The sequence below is a fragment of the Gopherus evgoodei genome, chromosome 4 (assembly GCF_007399415.2).
Source record: "Gopherus evgoodei ecotype Sinaloan lineage chromosome 4, rGopEvg1_v1.p, whole genome shotgun sequence".
NCBI classification, from domain to species: domain Eukaryota; kingdom Metazoa; phylum Chordata; order Testudines; family Testudinidae; genus Gopherus; species Gopherus evgoodei.
The window spans coordinates 139,406,380-139,430,223 of record NC_044325.1 but is presented as its reverse complement, the minus strand read 5'-3'; the positions used below and the strand labels follow the sequence as shown (position 1 = coordinate 139,430,223).

The 23,844-nt window shown below is 48.9% G+C and overlaps 2 protein-coding genes across 10 annotated transcripts in view; one reads left to right on the top strand and one right to left on the bottom strand.

The window, feature by feature from the left end:
• The first annotated feature begins 257 nt into the window (after positions 1-257).
• LOC115650868 overlaps positions 258-23,844 on the top strand; it is a 64,062-nt gene continuing 40,475 nt past the window's right edge. For 2 of the 3 annotated variants that reach the window (XM_030561383.1, XM_030561380.1), the window contains exon 1: positions 258-3,426. The gene's annotated coding sequence lies outside the window, so the exon portion shown is untranslated. The remainder of the gene's footprint in view (positions 3,427-23,844) is intronic. The other variant, XM_030561381.1, reaches the window with a different exon arrangement.
• BAK1 (BCL2 antagonist/killer 1) overlaps positions 6,937-23,844 on the bottom strand; it is a 38,788-nt gene continuing 21,880 nt past the window's right edge. For 2 of the 7 annotated variants that reach the window (XM_030561384.1, XM_030561385.1), the window contains exons 3-6: positions 20,585-20,720; positions 20,287-20,430; positions 16,967-17,147; positions 8,821-15,148 (exon numbers count right to left, since the gene is read on the bottom strand). In XM_030561384.1, the coding sequence (XP_030417244.1) occupies positions 15,044-15,148; positions 16,967-17,147; positions 20,287-20,430; positions 20,585-20,720 (566 nt within the window). In that variant the 3' untranslated portion in view covers positions 8,821-15,043. Of the gene's footprint in view, positions 8,607-8,820; positions 15,149-16,966; positions 17,148-20,286; positions 20,431-20,584; positions 20,721-23,844 lie in introns of those variants that run through there. The other 5 variants (XR_004000235.1, XR_004000238.1, XR_004000237.1 and 2 more) reach the window with 5 other exon arrangements.

Sequence of the window (23,844 nt, the reverse complement as noted above, 5' to 3'; positions counted from 1 at the left end):
CTCAGCGTTACGAACACCTTGGGAATGGAGGTTGTTTGCAACTCTGAAATGTTCATAACTGTGAACAAAACGTTCTGGTTGTTCTTTCAGAAGTTTACAACATTGACTTAACACAGCTTTGAAACTTTACTATGCAGAAGAAAAATGTTGCATTTAACCATCGTAATTTAAATGAAAGAAGCACAGAAACAGTTTCCTTACCACGTCAAATCTTTTTTTAAACTTCCACTTTACTTTTTTAGTAATTTACATTTAACACCGTACTGTATTTCCTTGTTTGTTTGGTTTTTTTGTGTTTGCTGCTCCCTGATTGTGAGGTGCGTGGTTGAGTGGTCTGTTCGTAACTTTGAGGTTCTGCTGTATAAACACAGTCCCTGCCCCAGGGGTCTAGGAGCATTATCTAGTGGTTATAGCAAGAGACTGTGAGTCAGAGGACCGGTTTTATTCCCATCTCTCTCATGGACTCCCTTTGTGACTTTGGGCAAATCACATTTCTTCTCTGTGCCTCAGTTTCACCCGCTTCAAAATGGGTGCAATAAGTACCCACTTCCCAGAGGGTTGCCATGGCTAACTAATGAATGGCTGTAGGATGAAAGGCATTACAGAAGGGCAAAGTGTTTAATTTTTGCTAAGCAAGGAAAAAAAGAAACAGGTTCAGGTTTCTTTTCTTTATTATGATGAATGTTAACTGTTTAGTTGGGATTTTATTGAGAGCATCGTTTTTTCTGAACTGCTGTTTTGACGTCTGTTTATTTTCTTTCCATCTGAGCCCAGCACTGACCAATGAAGTCATTGTTACAATGCACACATAGTGTAAGTTCTATACTTTGGTCTAAATATCTTCTCTTCCTGCTTAACCCAGTTATCTATCTAATCTAGCTACTTAACCTAACTACCTACTTCTGTTTACGCATCTCCTCTGTCTACCTGCCTGTGTACATACGCAGTCCAGCACCCGCTTACCCAAACTATCTACTGAACCTAGCTACCTACTTAATCTGTTTAACCTAATTTAATCTAGCTACCTAGCTATTCTGTCTACATGCTTCTTTACACAACCCCAACTAATCCCTGCCTACCTACCCACTTAACCTATGTACCTACTTAATCTACTTCCCTGCCTACCTTTATACCTAATTATCTATTTACTTCCCTATTTAATACTATTTACCTACCTGCTCTGTCTACATAACCTATCTAGCTAATCTACCTACCTAATCTATTCTAGGCATTTATAATGTGCCCATCACTGTAGCATCTAGGCAGCAATATCTGTATATGCCAATTTAAGTTATACCTGAAGCACTGCGTACTTTCTCCCTGTTGCCCCATGCCAAGGGGGAGACGGTTTTCACTGTCCAGCATGCACCAGCCTGAAATCATTTCTCTGTGCTAATGAGCGTTAAGCTGCAGTTTTTCCTTTTGCATAGTACATCTGACCTGCTGAGATCCAAAGATGCCATTTCCAGCGAGAGATGGGTCTGAGCAGCAGTAGTTCAGATCTGGGATCCGAACAGCCTCAAAACTCAGGGCAGCTCAGATCCAGAGGTTTAGTTTGGCCCATGATAGAGACAAGCCACCAGTCACAACACCCAGATCTGGGTTCAGACTTGCCCAGCATTCATGGTTCTTGGATCTTGAATTCTGGCCCAGGCCACTGTCTGTTTAAATTATCAAAAAAAAAAAAAAGTTTAAAATTATGTGGCCTTTTATTTCTGTTGGTTACTTAATTAGGAGCAAGAGAAGAAACCCAAGCTAGTGTTAGAAGCAGGAGGCAGGATGGATTACAGAGATAGTTGACTTTTTTATTAGTGCAATTTATCTTTTGTAAAATTTAACCTTCCCCTGAACAAAAAGTGAGTGGTGGCAGGGTAGCATGTGTATACTAAACATGTCAGCTAAGTCAGTCATTCAGAATGAGATTGCATGACCAGGAATGCATTGTAACCTCACTTGGTTTTCACTGTTGGCAGCTCTGCGATAAAGGTATTTATAGAAGATGGGACCAGGGGCTGGGGGATATTGTAACCACTAGGTTTCTGTGGTTTAATTTACCGCTGTTAGTGGGGAGGAGCCTGAGCCCCACTTCTCTGCACCAGCAATTGTTAAGTGGAGCCCAGAGCCCCCTGATTCCCAGAGATTCATTCTGTGCTTCACCGGCAGAGGGGATTGGCTTTCTCACCTGCCGTACCGCCTCACACTCTGTTCCTTCAGCAGCACACAGTCTTTATCCCCTACTTTTATTACAGGGTTTCCAGAGGTAGGATCCCTAAATCCAGGCTCCAGTAATATGTCTCAGTGGAGGCTGGAGTGAACAGGCTTTGATGCTACAGTGATGGGTGCTATAGAAAACCCAGAGACAGAGAGAGACCCTTACAGGGTCCTGGGGGTGGGGCCTAACAGGGGATGGGGATCTGTTGAGCAGCTCTGATTCACAGCTAACCGAGCGAGAGGATGGTGGGCTTTGTTTTATATTCAGGCTAGGCGGTGGCATCTGTCCCCAGTGCCCAAAGCTGCGAGTTACACGCTTCAGTCACGCCCACCATACCCTGGCGTAGTGCACTATAAGGCCAGCTTCCGATTTGGTGACTGTATTAATTGTGTGTTCTCCCCACTAAGCGTGTGTGTGTGTGTGTGCGTGCGTGCGTGCGTGCGTGCGTGGGGGGGGGGGGAGGGAATACAAAAGACTGAACAGTCCTGCTACTGGAGCAGAGAAACAATCCCACTAGCCATGCAGAGCTTGGAGAAGAGTTGATAGCGGAGCTCAGTACAGGCGTGGCAGGAATGTCCTACAGCTGGCACCAGGGAACAGCGTTTGCTGCAGAGACCCAGATCCTCAACTGGTGTAAATCAGCGTCTCTCTTTTGAACGCAGTGGAGCTATGCCAATTTACACCACTTGAGGATCTGGCCCCATATATAAGTACAGGATGAGAGCCAGGAGAAAGTTGTTTCTGGCACAATGGCCAGGCTGCATTTGCGATCACTCCTGGCCATGCATCTGGAACCACTCGTCTGAACTTCTATGCGCCCTAATTCCCCACCCTGACTCAGCAGCGCGATATTACCAGCCTGGTACAAAGTCCTCCCATAGGCTGCTTTCGCTGACTCGGTCACCCCTCTGAAGCTGTAAGGCCACTGGCTGCAGCATATTGCACTGGTGTGCATGAGCCAGACACAGGCTCTCTGCCGTTGCACCAATAATCTCACAGCCAGGATGTAAGCCAGCCCTGGGAAGGCTGCTCCCCAGGATTATCAATCCAGCAGCACGTGTGCACAGTTCAGCTAATTGACTCTTACTCTGCCCTCTCTCATTTTCTCCCTTGCTTCAAGGCCTTGAGACGAAGTATGTGGACATCTTGAGATTCCAGGCCCCAGGGAGTGGCTCTCCAGTGACCAGAATCTCTTCCGCCCCTCACTGTAACAGGTGAGTATTAGGTCTGCTGAAGAGAGGTGATTTGTAAAGTACTTCTAGCGGCTGCTGGGCTGGGAGCAGTCTCCTTGTACTGAAAGCACTTCTGCCCCATTCCTTACAGCAACTACGACTGAGGGAGGCAGGGACCGTGGTACTGACGAGTTTCCCCTCCTAGCCTGTATCCCCCACTGGGAGATACAGGCTGGGACTGGTGTATCTGGAGGCACATACCAGCCGAAGTTCTAAGGACCCATGAACGCAGATCAGGAGACTTGCACTCCATAGCCACGTGGAAATCACTGGTGCAAAAACAGATCCATATGGATGGGGCTGGGAAGCAGCTTCCTCCATCTCAGAACCCACTATAATGGGCATAAGTAGTGGTTCTGTGACTGTTCCGTATCAAAGGGACGTGGTGGCTGCTATGACCCGGACAAGCCAGAAAGCTAGAGCTAAAGCAGTGCCAGTGATGGAACATCTAGAAAAAGGGCTGGGGTGCCAAAGAGTCAGTGCAGAGCTAGCACCAGGCCTTCAGCTTCAATGATCCCACCTCGCTGAGTGACACTGAGAGAGCTGTGTTTTTTCCCTTCCAAAATCCCCCACAAGCTCTTTGAGCAGCTACAGATGCTGCCAGATCCAAATAGCATCAGTTGGAACGACTGGCGCAAGCTGACATCCAGGCTGGGCATGTGCAGGATGAAAATCAGATAACTTGAAGGTAGGACCAGGTCTCAGTGAGGGCAAGTACAGTACAGCACTCCTGCGTTTGTGTTAACAGGAAGGCAAAGGCCCTGTATTTGAATGCTGTTCTGTGGTAGTTTAATACTAAAAGGAGAGGTAGGGAAGGGGGCAGAACTAAACAGGAGGAGCCGAGAGAGCTGGATTTGATATTCAGGAAAAATAATGGGGAAGGCTGTGTATAGTAAATAGTTAAAGTACTTTACAAGCGCTAAGTACCATAATTACAGTCTCCTGTGACCAGGACCGGCGCTAGGGGTTTGAGCGCCCTAGGCAGACAGCAATTTTGCCGCCCTGCGCGCTGGTCCCGCGGCTCCGGTCGAGCTGCCGCAGTGGTGCCTGCGGAGGGTCCGGTGCTCCGTGGCTCTGGTGGAGCTGCCGCAGTGATGCCTGCGGGCGGTCCACCGGAGCCGCACGAGCAGCCGACCTTCCGCAGGCACGACTGCGGCAGCTCGACCGGAGCCGCGGAGCACCGGACCCTCCGCAGGCAGCACTGTGGCAGCTCCACCGGAGCCGCCTGCCATCCCCTCTGGCAAAACAGCGCCCACCATTTATTCTGGCGCCCTAGGCGATTGCCTAAATGGTAGCGTCGGCCCTGCCTGTAACCTAGTCCATCCCACCTCCCTTCACTCAACCCCACCATGCAACCCCTCTCTCCATCATTTCACACCTATCAGCTACTCGTAGGTATTATTGCCAACCAGGCTATCTCTTCACCAGGAAGCCAGTGGCAGCTCTGGGTCTTGCATGTGTTGGAAAAGTCCCTGCATGGCCTGCCGCCAATAACACTGGCCACTTGGAATTATACCCCCTTGTGTTCCTCTGTCATTGGTTTTCACCTGCAATTTCCCTTGATTGTCTTCAGACAGCAAAGTGTGGTCCTCTCAGAGATAAGATCCCCATCCTGACAGTAGGTAGAGCTGAGGGGGTGATCATACAGCACATACTTATGCAGCTGTCCTTGGTCCAGCCCTGCAGAGTGTGATTATAGGGCAATGGGAACCATGGAGGCTGGTGCACCAGATCTCTGCCAGACAGGAATTGGGCCCAGAGGACATCTCCATCTGTCTCATTCTAGGCTTCAGTAATTACTGGAATCCAGATTTCCGATGGGGCCGAGCACCTGCAGCTCCAGTGGAAGCCAAAGGTAGCTGTGGGTGCTCAGCACTATTCAACATCAGGTCCTATATAACAAGTCTGGGAACAAGAGTTCTGATATTCTGAAAAGGCAGGCAGAGCCTGAGACGCTGCCCTTACAGTGAGATGATGGGATTACGCTGTGGCTCCTTCACACTGCATTGCTGGGATTCAGGTGGCACAGAGTCCAGCTGAAAGGCCATTCAGGGCAAGCAACCAAGGGAGGAGGGGCCCCTACCTGGGCATACTCTGACATCTGGGTCCCTCATCTATAGGGCTCTGTAGTCTAGTCTTGCTGAGGGCACCAGCAGCTCCATAGTCGACCCTGATGTTAAAGGATGTAGAGAGAGAGAACATGCTCCTGGAGTGATAGGTGAATTCAGGGGCTGATTCAGGTCTCTTACTGGTGTGTGTTCAGCAGCTCTGAGAACCTAGTGGAGGTTAAGCATCCAAAACCAGAGGAACATAGAATCATTGACCACTCTTAGAAAATGTGGCGGTTTGTGCCAGGACCTCTAAATATTCACTCTTTGTAGGTTGGGACAGAATTTGCCCCCTCCCCAGACCAGCTTGGGGGGGATTTCGTCTGCAGCTGTGGGTCACTTTCCAGGATTTGCTCTCTCTCCATCATTTTCTTGCCATTGCAAGGCCTTGAGCACTGGTGCACCTCAGCCCCTCCCATTCTCTGCCTGTGGAACAGAACAGCCTAGTCTCCTCAGAGCTGTAGTACTTTGGTCTAACGTCTGTGGTTGGGTTTGGTGTGTGGGTGCTGGGTGATGATGGTGGCCAGTGATGTACAGGTCAGACATGATGTTCTGGTGCTCCCTTCTGGCCTTAAGCACTATGGATTTCAATAAACACTTTTTCCAGACAACAGGCAGAATGGTGAAGACATCGACTGAAATAGCTACTGCTTCAAGCTGGGTGGAATGTTAATGATGAAATCTGCTTCTCCCAGCAAAAGCTGTGGCAGAGTTTTTCAAGGCAGTCTAGGGGCCTTAAACTTGGTTTTATTTAATGAATGTGTCTAAATCCCCTTTGAAAATCTCAGGCCATGTTTTGTCCTGTGCAGGCTTTGCATCTGTTTCCTGTGATTATTCAGACTAGTTCAGAGTCTCAGCTAACTTGGGCAGCTAGGATTCTCCATGGAAAGTCAGCCTGTTAAACAACACTCGCCATAAACCTGAACTATGAACTGACGGATCCTCCACGGCCTGATTCTCAGAAAACAAGTGAAGAGATGCACCAGAGAAATAGGATTTTGCAAGGATCTTCAGTTAATAATTATTCCCCCCCGTGGACTTGCCTGTTGGCTTCTTCACTTTTCGTCTGCTTTTCTGTCAGCCTTATGGACGACTGGTTATACTCTAGATTTCAGCTAGCTGACTCGAGGCTGTGGGGAGAGGCTAGACTTACCACTCCAGTGCCCTGAGTGGTTACCCTTCTGAGTGGAGGTTCCCTTGTGGTGGGAGAGGAATTTGATCTCCACTGATCAGCTCCAATGCCCATTGACAATGGGAGGTTTGGCACTGACTGCAAAAGGCTGTTGGATCAGGCCCCATGTTCCCATTCACTGCTGGGCTACGCAAACACACAACCACTCGCCTCCCCACTTGGACCGTTGTACAGAAAGAATGACATCCTTGGTCAAATTGCCATGGGAGAAAAGTTTTGGCTCAGAAATGAATCTCTCCCCTGTTTAATTTTAGCCTCTTGTGATATGAACAGTTCACACTTGTATAGAGCTCAGAGTGCTTTGTAAGGGCAGGAGAGGGTTATTTATCCCCGTTTTATAAATGAGGATACTGAGTCACTATGGGGATGCGACCTGCCCAAAGACAGAGGGAGTCAGTGGTAGAGCTGGGAGTGGAATTCAGGTTGCTTGAGTCCCAGTCCTGCACTACCCCATCTCCATTTGAGCCTTGTAATTCCCCACTGTCTCCCCTATTCCACTTGGTCCAAATGCAGTCGTGTAGGAAGGCTGGCTGCTCTGACTGGTCTTCCTTTCCGCAGGTATTTTGCATGCCAGCAAAGCCCAGTGGCTGCCATCTTAGAGGTCTTAGAAGAGCAGAACGGGAGCCTGAGGGATCTCTACAACATCATGGTGGCCATGGGCAGATTGGACTGCACCTTGGACGGAACAAGCAGAGGGCACTGTTGCAACCTGGCCGCCAGTGCCCCCAGCCAGGCAGGCATAGAGAGTCCTTGGAACATGAATGGCAAGAGCACGGGCAGCCCACAGCCTGTTCCCCTGGAAAAAGGAGCCTGCCGTCAAGAGCTTATGAAAACCAGGGGCTTGAGCTGCAGTGGCTGGTGCTCCCCAATCTGCACTGGCTCTCCCCTCCACTTGAATTCTGGAGGCAGGTTGCATAGTTACTAAGGGGGACTCTGGAGTGAGCTGGAAGATTCTCACCTCTGCACCATTGGGAGCAACAGGAGCACAGATTGCCCTACAATTCCCTCCATGTTGGCTGGACTCAGCTTCTCCAAGCGTGGATGCTTGCACCACGTTACTGCCTGTGGTCACTTCCCAGCCATCCTGGTTCTTCCCTGACCTCGGGGAAGCCTCGTGTTCTCTCCCGCCATATGGTTAGTGAGGAAGCGTGGTTAATGAGGCTCATCAGTGAAGCAAAGTGTCCAAGGGAGAAGACAAGGGAGGGCACCAGACTCCTGCTTCCAGGCAGCAGAGGGGGATACATAGAGGGCAATCTCTGTCTGTCAAGGGCATGTTGTCATTCTGCTTAAAGCTCTTGTGTTTTGGGGACAGCGTAGGACTAAGCATTCTCTGAGCTGGAACTCTTCCTCAATGGGTATGGGTATGCATCTCCCTTGTGTCCTAGCTCTGCTCCTGTTAATGGAAACAAGAATGCTCCTCCTAGCTTGCCCAAGGCAGCCCCTTAATTTGACAGCACTGCCCTGTTGGGAGTGGCTCATGACATTGTAACTGCGACAGCTCCAGAGCATCAACTATGCAGCTTTGGATTTTTTTTAGAAAGCTGGTACTTTGTGCAAGGGTCTCTCCCTCAGTGAGCTCACGGACTTGCTGTGGAGCTTAGGAGATGACATAAGGGCATGGGCAGCCATCCTAGCCCATGCAGCAAGTGTAGGGAATGGAAAGGGTCTGGCTCTAGTACACACGGCATTCCAGAACCCTCGCTGCAGGTGGCCCATGTCCAGTTCACAAGCTGCAACTGCCTTGCTCAACCAGGCATCCTTAGGTCTTCGTAGGCTTGGTTAGGCCAGACTTGCAACCATGATGAATTCCTCCTCAGCGCACCCCCACGGAGGGAGGGAGAATCATTATCTCCCGTCTACAGCTGGAACAACAAGCAGAGAGATTAAAGGAGAATCTGTAGGAGAGTAGGGAACTGAACCTAAGTCACAGGCTAACACCCTAACCACAAGGGCATCCCTCCTCCCACTCTGAGTTGGCAAGAGCTGCAGAAGTGGAATAGAACTCCAAGAAAAGCCTCAGTATACATACGTACCTATGAGATGCGTGCATACACACCAGTATGAGGGAGAGAGAACTGCAAGTGCACATAACTTTTATTTTGGAAAAAAAAATGTTTTTTAAGGACTATTTGCAAGGAAATAGTTTTCCAGGAAAACAACCCAGTGCGTTCCAGACACCTCTTGCCCCTGAGCTATTATTAAAGATGGTTTACATACATGGGAGGGATCAAAAGGGGATTACCCATGTCTTCTTCAGGGGTACAACCACCACCATACTGAGAGAAGATACTTAAGAAGTTTGGCCCCCTCGTCATTTGAGGCGGCATGATGTGTGTCTTACTGCTCCCCATATACTGTGTCCCCATATCCCTTCACTGGAGGTCCCCTGCTGCCCCCAGTCATATTGGGGCAGTCAGGAATCACTGGAGGGCTCAGAGGAAGTGATCTGTGGAACAACAGGCTTTCCGGAAAACATTAATAAAGCAAAACAGTCGGATAATAGCTACAGTATGGCTTTCAAGTATACATGTAACCCCTCCCACCATCCCTCACGCATAAAGTTTCACAGAGGGCCGCCACCAGTCTTGATTGTCAAGGGACAAGTCCCCCTCTAGGACAATGTTGAGCCCTTCCCCGCTCTGCAAGCCAGAAGGGCAGGACATTACAAGCTTCCTCCTGAAATCTGTCCGTCACCGCACTTGCCCCCATTCTTGGCCGTCTGGAATTGGGGATGTGGCTGCAAGGAATGGGTGAGTCAGGCATGATTCTGTAGCTCAAGCTAATGCCCTTGAACTCCTGACCCTCTTCACACATCACACTGAATGCTCTGATTTCGGTTTCACCTCTCCCTGCTTTTCTATTTTTGTTTCCACTCCAATCAAGAATTCAGATGCCTAGTGCCACTCCGCTCCCTTAAGACCCTTCCTCGGGAGTCCTCAGCAGCCACAGAGCCACGTCAGGGACAGGAAAGGGGAGTGAGGCGAGCATGGTAGCTCTGACAATCCCCAGCTGATGCATGGCTTCTAGGGGACCAGAGCCAGCTGGCAGGGTCTGGGGGGGCTGCTGTAAACTGCTCTGGGACCAAGGCAGAGAATCAGGGAGCTATAACTGGCTTCCTGCCAGCCACCTGTCTGCTGCCACTGAGACTTACCGCTTATGCTGGGCCCTGTGATGGCTGGACATTCAGCAGGAAGGGGCGACAGATGGGAACCCTGTGGGCATGCCGTACTAAGGAGTCCATTAGAAGCATCCGGGGAGGGCAGATTACTGAGCACAGCCCCCTGGGAGAATCAACCCCTGCCTAACCCCCAACAGTCAGTAAAACCTCATGGTCCCTGGTACCAACAATTGGGGCTAGAACTGAAGCTGGGAAGCGGGGATTGTTCCTCATCCACATCCCTTGCTTCAGTCGATCTCCTAGTCAAATACCTTTCCCCTCTATAGCTGGCTGCCAGTTCAGAACCTGAACAACACCCAGCAATCTGTATTAATCCCTCCCCTCTCACTCCCGTGTAAGAACTAGATCACTGCCAAACATTCCTCTTCCAGCACCCACCTGTCTCCTCCTGAGCACCTCACTCGGGTCCACAATTCTGTCTGTCCCCACTGTGGGGACAAGCATGCCATACGAGGTGTCGCTTTTGTAGTGGTTTGGCCACATCTACCCACAAGTTAGTACCATGTGGCTAGGAGTATTACAGTAGAACTCTGCAGGGAAACCCCTGCTGTTCAGTGCAGCAAACACCCACATTTTCTTAACAGGAACAAGGAGGAGTTAGTGACAAGGCAGGCTGTTAGCCTCTAGCGTACACTCTGTTAAGGACTCCAGTCAACTTCATCACCACCCGCAACAGGCATCTTTACACGCTGGCTGCTTTCACCGCAGTTTGGTGGTTTGGGATTATTACAAGGACTGTAACCCCCTTCGTAGGGCTTTCATTTCCTTAAAGCAAAGAGGGCTCCTTCCAAGGAAAAAAAAGGGGGGGGAGGGGGAAATTGGTGGCATTGCTTAACCCAGAGACTGAAATGCTCTGTGCACAGCACAGGCAGCCAGGGGTGTCATTTGCTGTGGGGCAGGCGGGGCAGTTGCCTCCCCTCCCCCAGATTTTTCATAGGTCTGTATGTCGCACACACACACCAATCTTCCCAGCTTTGCAGGCTAGAATATAATCACATATAATGTTCTATATGCCAACACAACTTTGCTCCATTGCTTGCCTCTTCCCCCCAACAGTTTTCTGAAATAACACCCCTGCAGACAGCCCCACTTCAAGCTTCCTCTGCTGACACAGCTAATAAGGGCCAATGGTAATGGAGATTAAGGTAGACACCCGTCCACAGCTCTCTGGACTGAGCTCACCCACTTGTTCTACACAGTTTTTTTGGTCCTCTCTCTCTCCCGCGCTGGTGTCGAACCTGCAGGGCCAAGGAGAAAAGGCTTTCCTTGCCCATTCCCAACCCTGTCCCCAAAAGCATCCAGTGCCTCCCTGACCAGCAGCCCAATTAAAAACAGATGAAAACGACAGCTCAGAACACAGACCCTAAGGCAGCTCCTAATGAGTGCTGGGTTTAGCAGATGAAACGTGGGGCCAGCTGGACCAATGTAAGATACTGTTAAAAATCACACAGCAGCTTTCCCCACTGGATTCTATCCCTCTTTCAAGGTAGGTTCCAAATAGACTTAAAACTTAAGATATCCCTCCTACTTGTGCAACAGTGCCAGCCAGAGACTGAATACAGTACTGCAGATCAGCAATTCATTTAGCAGCACATATTTGTCTCATCTCCCAGTTGAAACCTGCCTTTTGTCCACTTAGAAATTAGTGCTAGCAACAGGGATGATTTTCTAGTAAGGTTACGGGGGTAACAAGCAAATGCCCCAATACGGTCCTTGCAGTGGGTTGAGTTTGACGGTGCCCTGTTGAATATTTTTGGAGGTGGCAGAGAATAAAAGCGGTAAACAAAGCAAAGGTTCAAGTTTTAAAGATTCCCTTCTTGGGTCCCATATCACTGACTCCACTGGGACTTGATCACTTACCATAAAGCATCTTATTAAAAAAAAAATCTACTAGCCTTGAATCTGGTTTCTGGGAAATTGATTGAAACAAAAAACAGATAATTCACACATCTGGCAGATTCACAGATTACAAGGGCAGAAAGGATCATTGTGGTCATCTTGTCTGACCTCCTGGATAGCCCAGGCCACAGAACTACTCCAAAATAATTTCTAGAGCAGATATTCTAGAAAAAAACATCAAATCATGATTAAAAATGGTCACTGATGGAGAATCCAGCATGGCCCTTGGTAAACTGTTCTGGATCAAAATGATAAGTCAGCATGGTTCTTACAAAGGAAAATCATGTCTCACTAATCTACAAGTGCTTGGAACATATCAATAGAGCCTGTTGTCATAATTTATTTAGACTTTCCAAAGGCCTCTGACAAGGTCTTGCACAAGAGGCTATTAAAGAAACTAATTAGTCATGAAGAATCCCTGGCATGGGTCAACAAGATTAACAGCAGATGCCTCCAGGTGCTGTACTAGGTCTGGAGTTCAGTGTCATCTGGAAGAGAGGGTAAGCGCTGCAGTGGCAAAATTTGCAGCTAATACCCAGTTATTTAGGTTAGGCGAGACCAGAGAGAACACCGAAGAACTCCAGAGGGACCTAATCAAGCCAGATGAACTGGCAACAAGATGGGAAGTGATGCTTAGTGTTGATCACTGCAACGTAATGCACACTGAAGGGGGGAGGGGAAAGAGCTCATATAGCGTACAGGGTTCCAAATTAACTGTATCAACTCAGGAGACGGGCCTGGATGTCACAGCTCAGTGAGACCTTCACTCACTGTGTAGCTGGTGAAAAACAGCAAACAAGATGGCAGGATGTATAAGGAGTCAGATGCAGCACGCTATGGAAAATATTCTAATGTCTTTAAAAATCTGTGGTTTGCAGATACTGTGTGTAGTACCGGGAACCCCATTTCCAAAAGGATATTGCATAACAGGAGGAGGTTCAGAGACGGGTGAAGAGAATGGTCAAGGGCCTGGAAGAACACTCATAGGAGGGGAAGTTTGCTACCATTTTACCTTAGAAAGGAGAAAAATAGAAGAGAACAAGTATATCAAATACTGAATGGTCTAGAGAAGGGGAGCTAATGTTCTTTCCTGAGCAAGGAGACATTCAATCAACAAAAGCTGGGTCATTCTAACCGCTAAAAGGAAATACCATATAGACTATAATTAGATAGAGGAACCAGTGCAGATGTTGCTGAGGATTAGCATTTAGCAGGATTCAAAGAGGGCGTGGGAATTTAGATGGATAACAGGAATAGACCAAATTACCACATTTAATGCTAATACAAATTTCAGAAGGGATATTAAACGTCATGCTTTGAGGTTAAAGCCAATCTCTTAACTATTAGGGATTAGGATGAGGCCTTCATGGGGGCAGATTACCCCACGTTTTCCTACGGCGGGCTTCCTTTTTCCTCTGAAGCACCAGGCCACCGTCTGAGCCAGGTTACCAGACTAGACAAGGCACGGGTCTGATGCACTCTGGCAATCCCTACGAGATCCACCACTGCAACTGCCTAGAAGAGTAATCACAGCATCCCTTTACCAGCCATCCCAGCTGCCTTCTCCCATCCTACTCCAGTAAACTGTGCACTGCAGCCAGCAAAGGTTCACGACACAGGCAAGAACGGAAAAATCCCTGATAACGCTTGAGATACTTTTAGTCTTAGTGTTGATGGTGCTTCTATCCAGTCTCCAGTATAAAATTAAGTAGCTTTGGCCCTAGCTACAGTAGCCTTTAGACAGGAGCCATGTCCTCAGCTTCAGGGCACTGAAGCCATATATTAGCTGATAACTGGCTCTCCCACTCTCCTTTGACCAGAAGATAGTTTGGCTCCCTCCCCACTGTCTGGCCGAAAAAGTGCTAGAAACGGAGTTAGCAGGAATTGAGTCTAAACCCAGTCTGAGGCCCAGGTGGACACAGCCTAAATCCAGTCACAGTTTGCAAGCTTTACAAAGTAACCTGAAGTGGGAAGCACAGATGAACCCAAGCCTCAGATCCAGATTTAGAAACTCCACGCCCACTGACAAAAGCTCAGAGGATTTCAAAGCGGGGGCTCTGCTTTGCCATCACTCTGAATAACTGCCAACAGGGAGCGGTTTACAATCTCCAATCACGGACAGAAATACAGGAGTCAAATGAGAGGGGCCCCGCCAGACGGATTCTCCATAGAAAGGTTTGTGGATGAAGACCATCATCTGCTGTGCCTGTAAGCCAAACACTGCAGACTTGGGATGGTGCATTACAACCCAAAACGTTCACTCTTGATTTACCCCAGGATTTTTAACCTGACCATATTTTAGTGTTTGAAAACCAGCCGTTCCCTTATACACCTGCTGCCACCCTGAAGTTCAGGCTTCTGCGTTCCCCAAGGAAGGGCTGGCAACCAGGACCACTAGCACAGTCCTAGCATGCTGCTCTGTTAGGTGTCTGCGATGTCCCTGGGAGGAAAAGCAGATCTCCAAATTCAGATCCTGACAGGATCAGTCTGTCATTTTGTCTGGGGGCAACTGGATTTTTAGTCATGATTGTCACATACCAAACAGTGTATTTGTTTAGAGGTGGACACAGAGGTTCTTTTAAAGTAACCGGAAAACTAAGAAACTGGGTTTGGTAGGCTGGAAGCAAGAGAAGGTAAGAGCAAAACCCCCCTGGACTCTCCAGCACTGGCTGACCCCCTCCAATGACTTACAGGCAGAGACTAACGGCAGTGGCTATAATCCTGTTATGCGAAGGCAGGAGAGATCTGGGCTGAGATCCATTAGCGGATGTTCTGTGCCTTTCCCTGGGAGGGCTCTTGAGAATGCTACTGAGTGGATGCGGGAGACACGTGCATTACTTTAACAATGTTTGTTCCTCTAATGGGCCTTCTCCAGTTTCTGTACAGTGCAGGAGCCTGTAACCCTCGCCCATCGCTGCATGCTGGGAATGTCATCATGCTGATGTTCCTGACTGCTGCATTCAACCTTTGGATGAGATAATTCAATCCCTCCCCACCCCCCCAAAATCCCCCCATTAACGCCTCTCTGTGTAGTCCTTGGCAGTCTCCCCACGGATGGCAGTCTCTCCGTGGATGGTGCTGTCTCCGAAGAGGAGTCATCATTTCCAATCTGCTCTCCCTTGTTTGTTCCCTGAGCCCCTCTCTCTCAGTAAATGTCTTTATGACGGAGTGGAATATTGAGAGAGAGTTTGGCCAGATCGCCGGCCTCGGCCTCCACTCCAGTCATGGGCTGAAGAAGCGTCGTACCACCAAATGACCCAGCAGGACCACGACCAACACCCCCATCATGTACAATACGTAAACATTATCCAACTCCAGTGCTGCCACCTAGAAGGAGAGAGAATTCGTAGGTGAAAGACACAGCAACAGGATGATCTAATTGCACTAGTGTTTCTGGCATGCCTGGCACTCAGACATCACCTGGGTTGCTTTTTGCACAAACTTGGCAGCACTGGCTTCATTAAAATATGCTCATGCTCCACCCTGCAACTTAATGAGTCAGATTCTGATCCCCCTTTACACCATGGTAAACCCACAGAAACTTCAGATCTTCATCATCCGTGAATAAGCGTTTTCATCCATCAGCCAGCTCTAGGGTACACACAATAGGCATGCCTGCTGCAGCTAAGGGGTCCCATCAGCCCTTTACTTTCAGTACAGCAATTTCAATATAAAAACATAAGAACGGCCAGACTGGCTCAGACCAATGGTCCCTCTAGCCCAGTATTCTGTCTTGTGACAGTGGCCAGTGCCAGATGCTTCAGAAGGACTGAACAGAACAGGTAGTGATCCATCCCCTGTCATCCACTCCTAGCTTCTGGCAGTCAGAGCTAGGGACATCCAGAGCATGGGGTTGCATCCCTGCCCATCTTGGCTAATAGCCATTGATGGATCTATCTTCTATGAACTTATATAATTTTTTTTTGAGTCCCATTATAGTTTTGGCCTTCACAAAATCCCCCTGGCAAGGAATTCCACAGATGGACTGTGCATGATGTGAAGAAGTACTTCCTTTTGTTTGTGTTAAAACTGCTGCCTACTAATTTCATTTGCCCCTTCTCATAACACAAGAATTAGATTCTCTGTTTCTTGTGTTATGAGAAGGGGTAAATGACACTTCCCTATTCACTTTCTCCACACCATCCATGATTTTTACAGGCCTCTATCTTATTCCCCCCACCCACCCCCACAGCTGTCTCTTTTACAAGCTGAAAAGTCCCTGTTTTTTTAATCTCTCCTCATATGTTAGTTGCCCTTCTCTGTACCTTTTCCATTTCTAATACATCTTTTTTGAAATGGGGTGACCAGAACCCCATGCTGGTGTGGGTGAACCATGGATTTACATAGTGGCATTATGATATTTTCCGTCTTATTATCTATCCCTTTCCTAAGGGGATATAGCTCTCATCTCTTCTGTTATCGGACACTCACTAACATGGCGGGAGAAGGACCTCACTCAGAGCTACACTTTCTACGCTGCCCTCAAATTTGGAGTGCCTCATTTTTCAGATGTCCAGCTTTAAACAACCAGGGCCTGATTTGCTGAGCACATTCAACTCCCACTGGAGAGAACAGGAGCTGTGGGCGCCTAGACTTCCTGAGAACTGAGTTGGTTGTACACACAGGGAGGGTGCTTAGGGTACTAGACATGGGCTGGGGAAACCCCGGTTCAATTCCCTGCTCTGCCACAGGCTCCCTGTGTGACCTTAGGCAAGTCCTTTAGCCTCTGTGTGCATCAGTTTCCCACCCGTACACTGGAGATAATACTACTGGCCTGCTACACAGAGGTGTTGCAAAGGTAAATATGGAAAAGTTTGTGAGGTGCCCAAATATCATGGAGATGGAGGCCATGTAAGTACCGTAGATAAACAGATACTGGTGTTTAAGTGTGGATTAAGTACCTAATTTTAGGTTCCAAGTTTGAACATTTTGGCCTAACTCCTGAAGCATCTCCGCAGCTGGCTGCATTCTGATGCCTCCCACTCTGCGTCACAGCACCCCTAACTGGTCAGAGCTCAGCTGCAAGCTCCTCTGACCCAATTTGACCAGCAACACTGCTCACAAGCCCACCTAAGCGAGGAATCGTGCTGACCCGAGCCTGGCCCAGCTGCCCTGCAGATAAAAAAAAAAGCCAGGCTCACTTACCCATCCTCCTTGGTCAGCAATCCACTGGGCGATGCGGTTGCGGAGCACGAATTCTGCCACGTAGCGAGCAATGCTCCGGAGGAAGCCGGTCACCCCGTGCTGGTACACATGAATCGCCATCCGGTAACCGAACCCCAGCAGCGCAATCACCCTGCCCCAGTTAATGCCGCTGTCAAACAAGCTATAACAGAACCAAACCTCCTGGTTACAAAAAAAACACACAACACGCTGGTTCTGGTGCTTTGCCGCCCCCTGTTGGGCTGCTCCGTCCACTCACATTACCCTGCAGCTGGTGGACAGGGGTTCACAGGTGTATCCTATGCACCCCCGGAGCACTCTCAGCCCTCAAGCTACATCCTACCCTGACAAATTTAGTAACAGCGTAGTGGTGAAAAACAAACACAACTAACTGCGCAGTTCTGCTCTCCCACACACTCAGCCACAACCACTAACAGTTTGTGCTCTGTGAGCTGTAGCTATCCTGGAAGGAACATACTCGCCCTGGGGCTTTATCTATGCAACAGAGATTTGCAGGTTTAAACAAGACTGGCCCAGGCATATTAGGACATGATTTTTTCTTCGCCTGGATGCATGAAAATTAAATACCTCCCACGGGGCTGGATTCTGATCTCACTTTAGCCTGCCAGCTCTTTAGGGCAAGGATGGACTTCCAACATATATCTGTGCAGCATCAACCCAACAGGGTCCCAGTCCTGATCTGAGCTTCCAGGTGCATACAACAGCTGTTTACATGGGGTTTCGCATCAGTGTCACTATACTAAGTTACTCCTGATTTACATCAGAGTATGTGGGACGAGAATCAGGCCCCAGGTTTTAACCTGGGTGTCTGTCATGGCTATTTCTGTTCGCACCACTGCAGAGAAACTGTTCTAATGCAGGTATCTGTCCTGCCCCACAGCATAAAGATGAGGATCTTCATAGTGCAGATGGGGGCCTTCCAGAGCATCATGGAAAGAGACGAGTTAGTGGAGATGGAGGAAGGAACAACACTGAAAAGGCAGGATGGAGAGTGAGTGACAGAGATTAATTTACCTGTTTGCTGTGCGTTAACTGCCTCAGGATGGCAAAGCGTGGCTTCCCGAAGAAAGGGAGCAGGAAGAAAGGACAGAAGAGACAGTTAGGCAATGTACAGCGTGTGCCCGAGGGCAAGGCGAGGAGAGGAGTGTTGGCGTGGAGCCTGTCAGTGTCAAGAAACTGCCTCCCCTTCCCAGCATTGCCGTGACACAGAGCTAGCATTTGTACAAGGCCTGGCCTAACAAGGGAGGAAGTGGATAGGGAATTAGACTGGGCCTCAAGGTTTAATCCCCAGCTCAACCTGAGGCAAATTGCTTCATCTTCTCTGTGCCTCTGATCCCCAGCTGTGACAGAGAGCTAAGCCTTCCCCGCATCACAGAGGGCCTGCAGGGATAGAATCCATTGGTGGTTGTGAGGTGCTCAGATACCATGGTGATGCAGGGCATGAGAGTACTCAGGCAGAATGAGGCCTCTAGGGGCTATCACACAATTGGGGAGATAGCCGAGGGGCAAGTGGGAAGGGAACCAGTGTCTCCTCAGGGGCCTTTGGGTTCACCAGACATGCCTGCTGTCTTCCCCTTCACCCAGGGATAAGCCACCTTACCTGTGGCCAGGCAAGCAGTAGCAGCAGAGGGGTGAAGTGCTTTCCTCTATCTCCTCTCTGATATGGGAGGGACAGCTAAAGGACACGTGGGGCCACTGGACTGTACGAAATCCAGCACTCTAGGAAGCTGTCCTGATCCCCCTGCATCTCTGCAGCCACTTCAACACAGCAAGCATTAGTCAACGCGCCAAGTCCGTCGGGCTGCTCTTGAAATCGAAAGGTTTCCGGACACCACAAGTCCATTGCTCTGTTTTAGACACAGACAGCAATCTTCTCCCCTGCATCCAAGCTATTCTCAGTGCAAGGGGCACCAGGAAACCGATGAGAAAGTCTATTAGGGTGACCAGATGTCCCAATTGTATAGGGACAGTCCCAATTTTAGGGTCTTTTTCTTATATAGGCTCCTATTACCCCCCACCCCATACCAATTTTTCACACTTGCTGTCTGATCACCCTAGAGTCTATGCCAGTCCCGGTGTGAGTTACAACAGCCTGGGAGACTGAGGACTGGTGTAACGAAGTGGAGCTCTGCCCTTCCCCCTTCTCAGGGGTGGAACATGCCTAGCCCAGGAGCCAGCACCATCAGCTTTATGCCAGCTCAGAGTTCACACAGGGATGGTTAGTTACAGCCAGAATCCAGACCCTTTTGCATAGCTCAAGGAGCTGGGAGGATCACATGGGAAGATCTAGCCCTGTGCATTTTCTGCACTACCAGAACAGGCTCCCTCTCCAACCACTGACCTCTAAGAAAGACTCTCCTCCCACTGCAGAGAGCAACCTAGATGATCAGAGTCCCAACTCCTCAGACTCTTTGCTTTCACTTTTCAACCCCCACCCTCACTCCCGGCCCCGCAACAGCAGGGCAGGAGGACTGTGGAGTAATGAGGTCTGCGTGGTACCTAAGATCAAAGGCTAGACTGAGCTGGTTCAAGGCATCTGATTGTCAGAGGCACTGAGGCCTGCAGGGCCCACTGCCTGAAGCTGTGTTTGTTTAGCACCAACTGGAAATCAGGCCCTGCGCTTTTAACCGTCAAGCCTTTCTGATTGTGAAGAAAAACTTTCCCAATGGGGGCTGACGCAGGGCTGCCCAAGAATGAAACAGTGACTATATTCCCCTCTTGTGCTAGTTTTACACCAGTGTAACTCCAGACATCGGTAAAATCCCTCCTGATGTCACAGAGAGGAGAGTCAAGCCCCACAGCTCTGCCAGCTCAACTCGTGTTTTGTTGTCATGATAAGGCTTGAGAGTGATGGGGCAGATTTTCACCACAGGAAGCCAGCAGGCCATCCATCCTTCTGCATGCTCACTAGCATGTGCAAAGACTGCCAGTGCATTTGCAAACGGGACTGAAGACCCATTTACACACTGCCAACATCTGACATGGATGTATGATGACAGGCGCAAAAGCAGACAGGCGGAAAATGCGGGCATATTTCAGACACTGCTTCATGAAATGCCAGCCTTCCATTGTGAAGTAGTTCACGGCTGATACCAGCTTCTCCGGGACTGTGGGCTGGGGTTAGGGGGGAATTTGAGTGCCAGTTATCCTGGTATTGTGGGCAAAGCTTGGGTAAAACAATGCCAATTTTCTCTCCTTTGATTTTCACCCTGCGTGCCAGTCGGACCCTCTCTGTGACATCACCAGCGTTCCTTGGGAGTGCTGGGAGCTGGCTGCCTTACCTGGAGGCTATCTTAGTGAAGTACTCGTAGGCATTGTCCTTTGTGGGCTGCAGGGTCTTCAGCATGTTCCGGAACTCTGCGTCATACCGCATGTTGATGTCATCTCCGATGATGGCCAGGCGCCTGCCCACCTGGTTACTGGTGCTGCCAAGAGGATGGAAAGCATTAGAGATGGGCCCAACTTCCATGCAGGGCCAGGAGGATGCAGGTGCAGGCCACAAATAGGGTGTAAATCCCACCCTGAACATGGATTGTGTTGGGTGATGTACGATTCAGTCTGTAATTGGAAGAGCTTTACCTGCCCGGCTCCTGCTGGATCTCTGCAATCTCGGGGTCCATCGGCACCTCCCCTCCGCCCTCTTCCCTCTCCTGCTGGTAGCGGTAGAAAGCATAGCTCCGGAACACCTCCTCGGTCTCCTGGGCCACCTGATCTTCTGAGGGGGAGACAATGATTGGCAGGGTCAGGCACGCAGCTCCTCCAGGGTGCGCAGGAGTGAGGAAACTCCTCCTTATCCTCATGCTCTTATAAAACTGGGGAAACTGCGGCCTCTCCCATATCCTTTGAGACAGTGTGTCCCCATGGCACTAACCCCTGCGCTGCTGCATTCTCTGTCGTTCTGATGGACCAAATGACCATCGTGCTCCTTAGATAGCAAGCCCTTCGCACCAGGGACTGGCTCTTCAGATTGGTCTGCACGGATCTGCTGTGATTTGGGGGCTCTAGAAACCAGCAGAAGAGTCCTCTGAGGCTTGAAGCACTGTCAGATGCCATGTGAAACACCTGGCCTTGCCCTCTATGCAGAGCTGCACCAGTGTGATTAAATTAAACCAGTGCCAAAGGCGGTCTGGGTGCCCTTATTCTGGCTTGACCTAGTGTTGTTTCAGTTCAGCTGAAGTCAGTTAGAAAGGCGTTTAAAATTAACTGAAATTATAATACTCAGATATGCTTTTCATCTCTGTCTCTCATACAGAGGTCAGTATCATCATCTCTGTTTTACAGATGGGAAAACTGAGGCACAGAGTAGGGATGTCACTTGCCCAGGTTCACCCAGCAGGCCACTGTCTCCTGAGTCCCTGTTCAGTGCTCTCTCCACTGCCCCACACTGCCTCCCATAATAAAGCCACTCAAACTGAAATAAGCATTTCCACACATGACTTTGTACCGATATAACTAAATCAGTTTAACTAAACCAGTGCAATTTTTTAGTTAGACACGGCCTTAGGACCAAGCCTCGCTACAGGATCAAATGAGAACTGAACTTGGACCTTGGAGGGAGCATATCAGTGGCAAATAGGGTAAGAAAATTAGAGATGTTCAAGACAAAACAAGTCAAGGGCTAACTGGGAGACCGTTTAAAAACACAAGGATTCCCATATCAAAGATACAATCACAGACCATGGGGCTCCCACCCCAAGTTACATGCAGAGAGCACGCTCCAGAAGGAGAGGAATTCAAACAGATGTGATGCAGTCACATCTGGGATAGCCTCTGTTTTCTGGAAGCTCGACTTGAGTCTTGGATTTTTCAGAAGTGCTGAGAACCCACAGCTTGCTCGCACTGATTTCAACTGCAGCTGCAGGCGCTCAGCACCTCTGAAAATCCAAGCCCCAAGGTGTCCAAAATCAGGCACTGAAAAAAGCCCTAGAGGCTGCCAAAAAAATCAGTGGTCAAATTCAAAGGTGTTAGCTTTATGTTTTATTGCTTTTAAACAAACATGCACCCACACAAACAAACCAAAGAAAACTTTCTTATGAGTGGCTTTCTAAAAATGAGGTGTACAGAAGAATTTTTATCCCCGAGAAGCAATGCCAATTCTCATGATTTTATCACAGGTTTCACAATAGTTGATATCATTCTTAAAGACCCAGCTGCTGGAGTCAGGTGATTATGTACAAAAAAATAGTTTCTGGCCTTTGTGTTTGTGGAGAAAAGCTTGAAAATGCAGATTCCTAACTGTTTCAGAGAGTTAGTCAGGGAGTTTATGGCCAAATGGGAATGTTAGATCATGCAGTCTGATCTCCTTTGTAGTACAGGCCACCAACACACCCTGCACCCGCACACTGACCAGACAACTGAAATGAGACCAAAGTATTACAGCTCCCAGGAGACAAGACTATTATGAGCCACAGGCAGAGAACAGGAGGGACAGAGGTATATCAATGCCCAAGGCCTCGACAAAGGCCATGGCTACACTGGCACTTTACAGCGCTGCAACTTTCACGCTCAGGGGTGTGAAAAAACACCCCCCTGAGCGCTGCAAGATACAGCGCTGTAAAGCCTCAGTGTAATCAGTACTGCAGCGCTGGGAGCGCGGCTCCCAGCGCTGTAAGCTACACCCGTAAGAGATGTGGTTTACGTGCAGCGCTGGGAGAGCTCTCTCCCAGCGCTGGCGCTCTGACTACACTCACACTTCAAAGCACTGCCGTGGCAGCGCTCCCGCAGCACTGCCGCGGCAGCGCTTTGAAATTTCAAGTGTAGTCATACCCAAAGGCAAGGAAAGATTGAGAGATGCCCAGATAATCCTGGCATGTGATCTGTGCCCCAGGTGAAAAAAAAAACAACCCAAGTTCACTACCAAGCTGACCTGGGGAGAAATTCCTTCCTGACCCCACATATGGCAATCGGTTAGACCCTGAGCCTCAGTTTGCTCATGGCCTGTTTATGTCCACTTGTTCTTGTCCCAAAAACGTCCTTCCGCTTAAATAACTGCACCCTCCCTGGTATTTATAGAGAGTAATCCTAGCCCCATCACCTGCTTTATTGCTACATTAAAAAAGCCAAGCTCTTCCAGTCTTCTCTCATAAACTAGCCCCTCCATTCCCCTGATCATCCTAGTAGCTCTTCTTTGCACCTGTTCTGGTTTGAATTCATCTTTCTTGAACTCAAACTGTATGCAAGATTCCAGATGAGGTCTTACCAGTGCCTCCTACAAGGGCATTAATCCTTCTCCTCATATAGCTTACGGTCCAAAAAGACCATTAGATCACCTAGCCTGACCTGCATGTCACAGGCCATTTCATTTCACCCAGGTACTGCTGTAAAGAGCCCAATAACGAGTTAAATTAAAACATTTCAGTCCTCTGAAGTCTAAACCATTATGTGCCACCAGCATAGAACAGCAAAGACTGAGGTGCATCAATATAGCAGCCCATTGTAATGGCAGGGATTGATTAGGTGAGATGGGTCAAGTTCAAACACCGGGAGGCAAATGAAAAGAATTCAATATTGATTAGTTTTAAAAATCTCATTCTGTGATTTTTTTTTTTGGAGGGCAGTGGCCTAGCACAATTGGGTCCGGGTCCAGGACTAAGACTTCATGCCAATAATAATTTTTGAACACTCGAGGTTGGCCCTACTGCCCATATATATGCCTTGTTGTTTGTAAGTGCGAATGTCTCAATGTGAATTGTTACTGGAATCATAGACGGCTATAAATATCTGGCGAGCGGGAGCCAACCCATCAACCCAGCTCAGCATCTCTCTGCAGCCACTGCAGGATTGTTCCCTACAAGGTATTTACTAACAATACATCTGGTCTAGTTATAAATAGCCCAAGC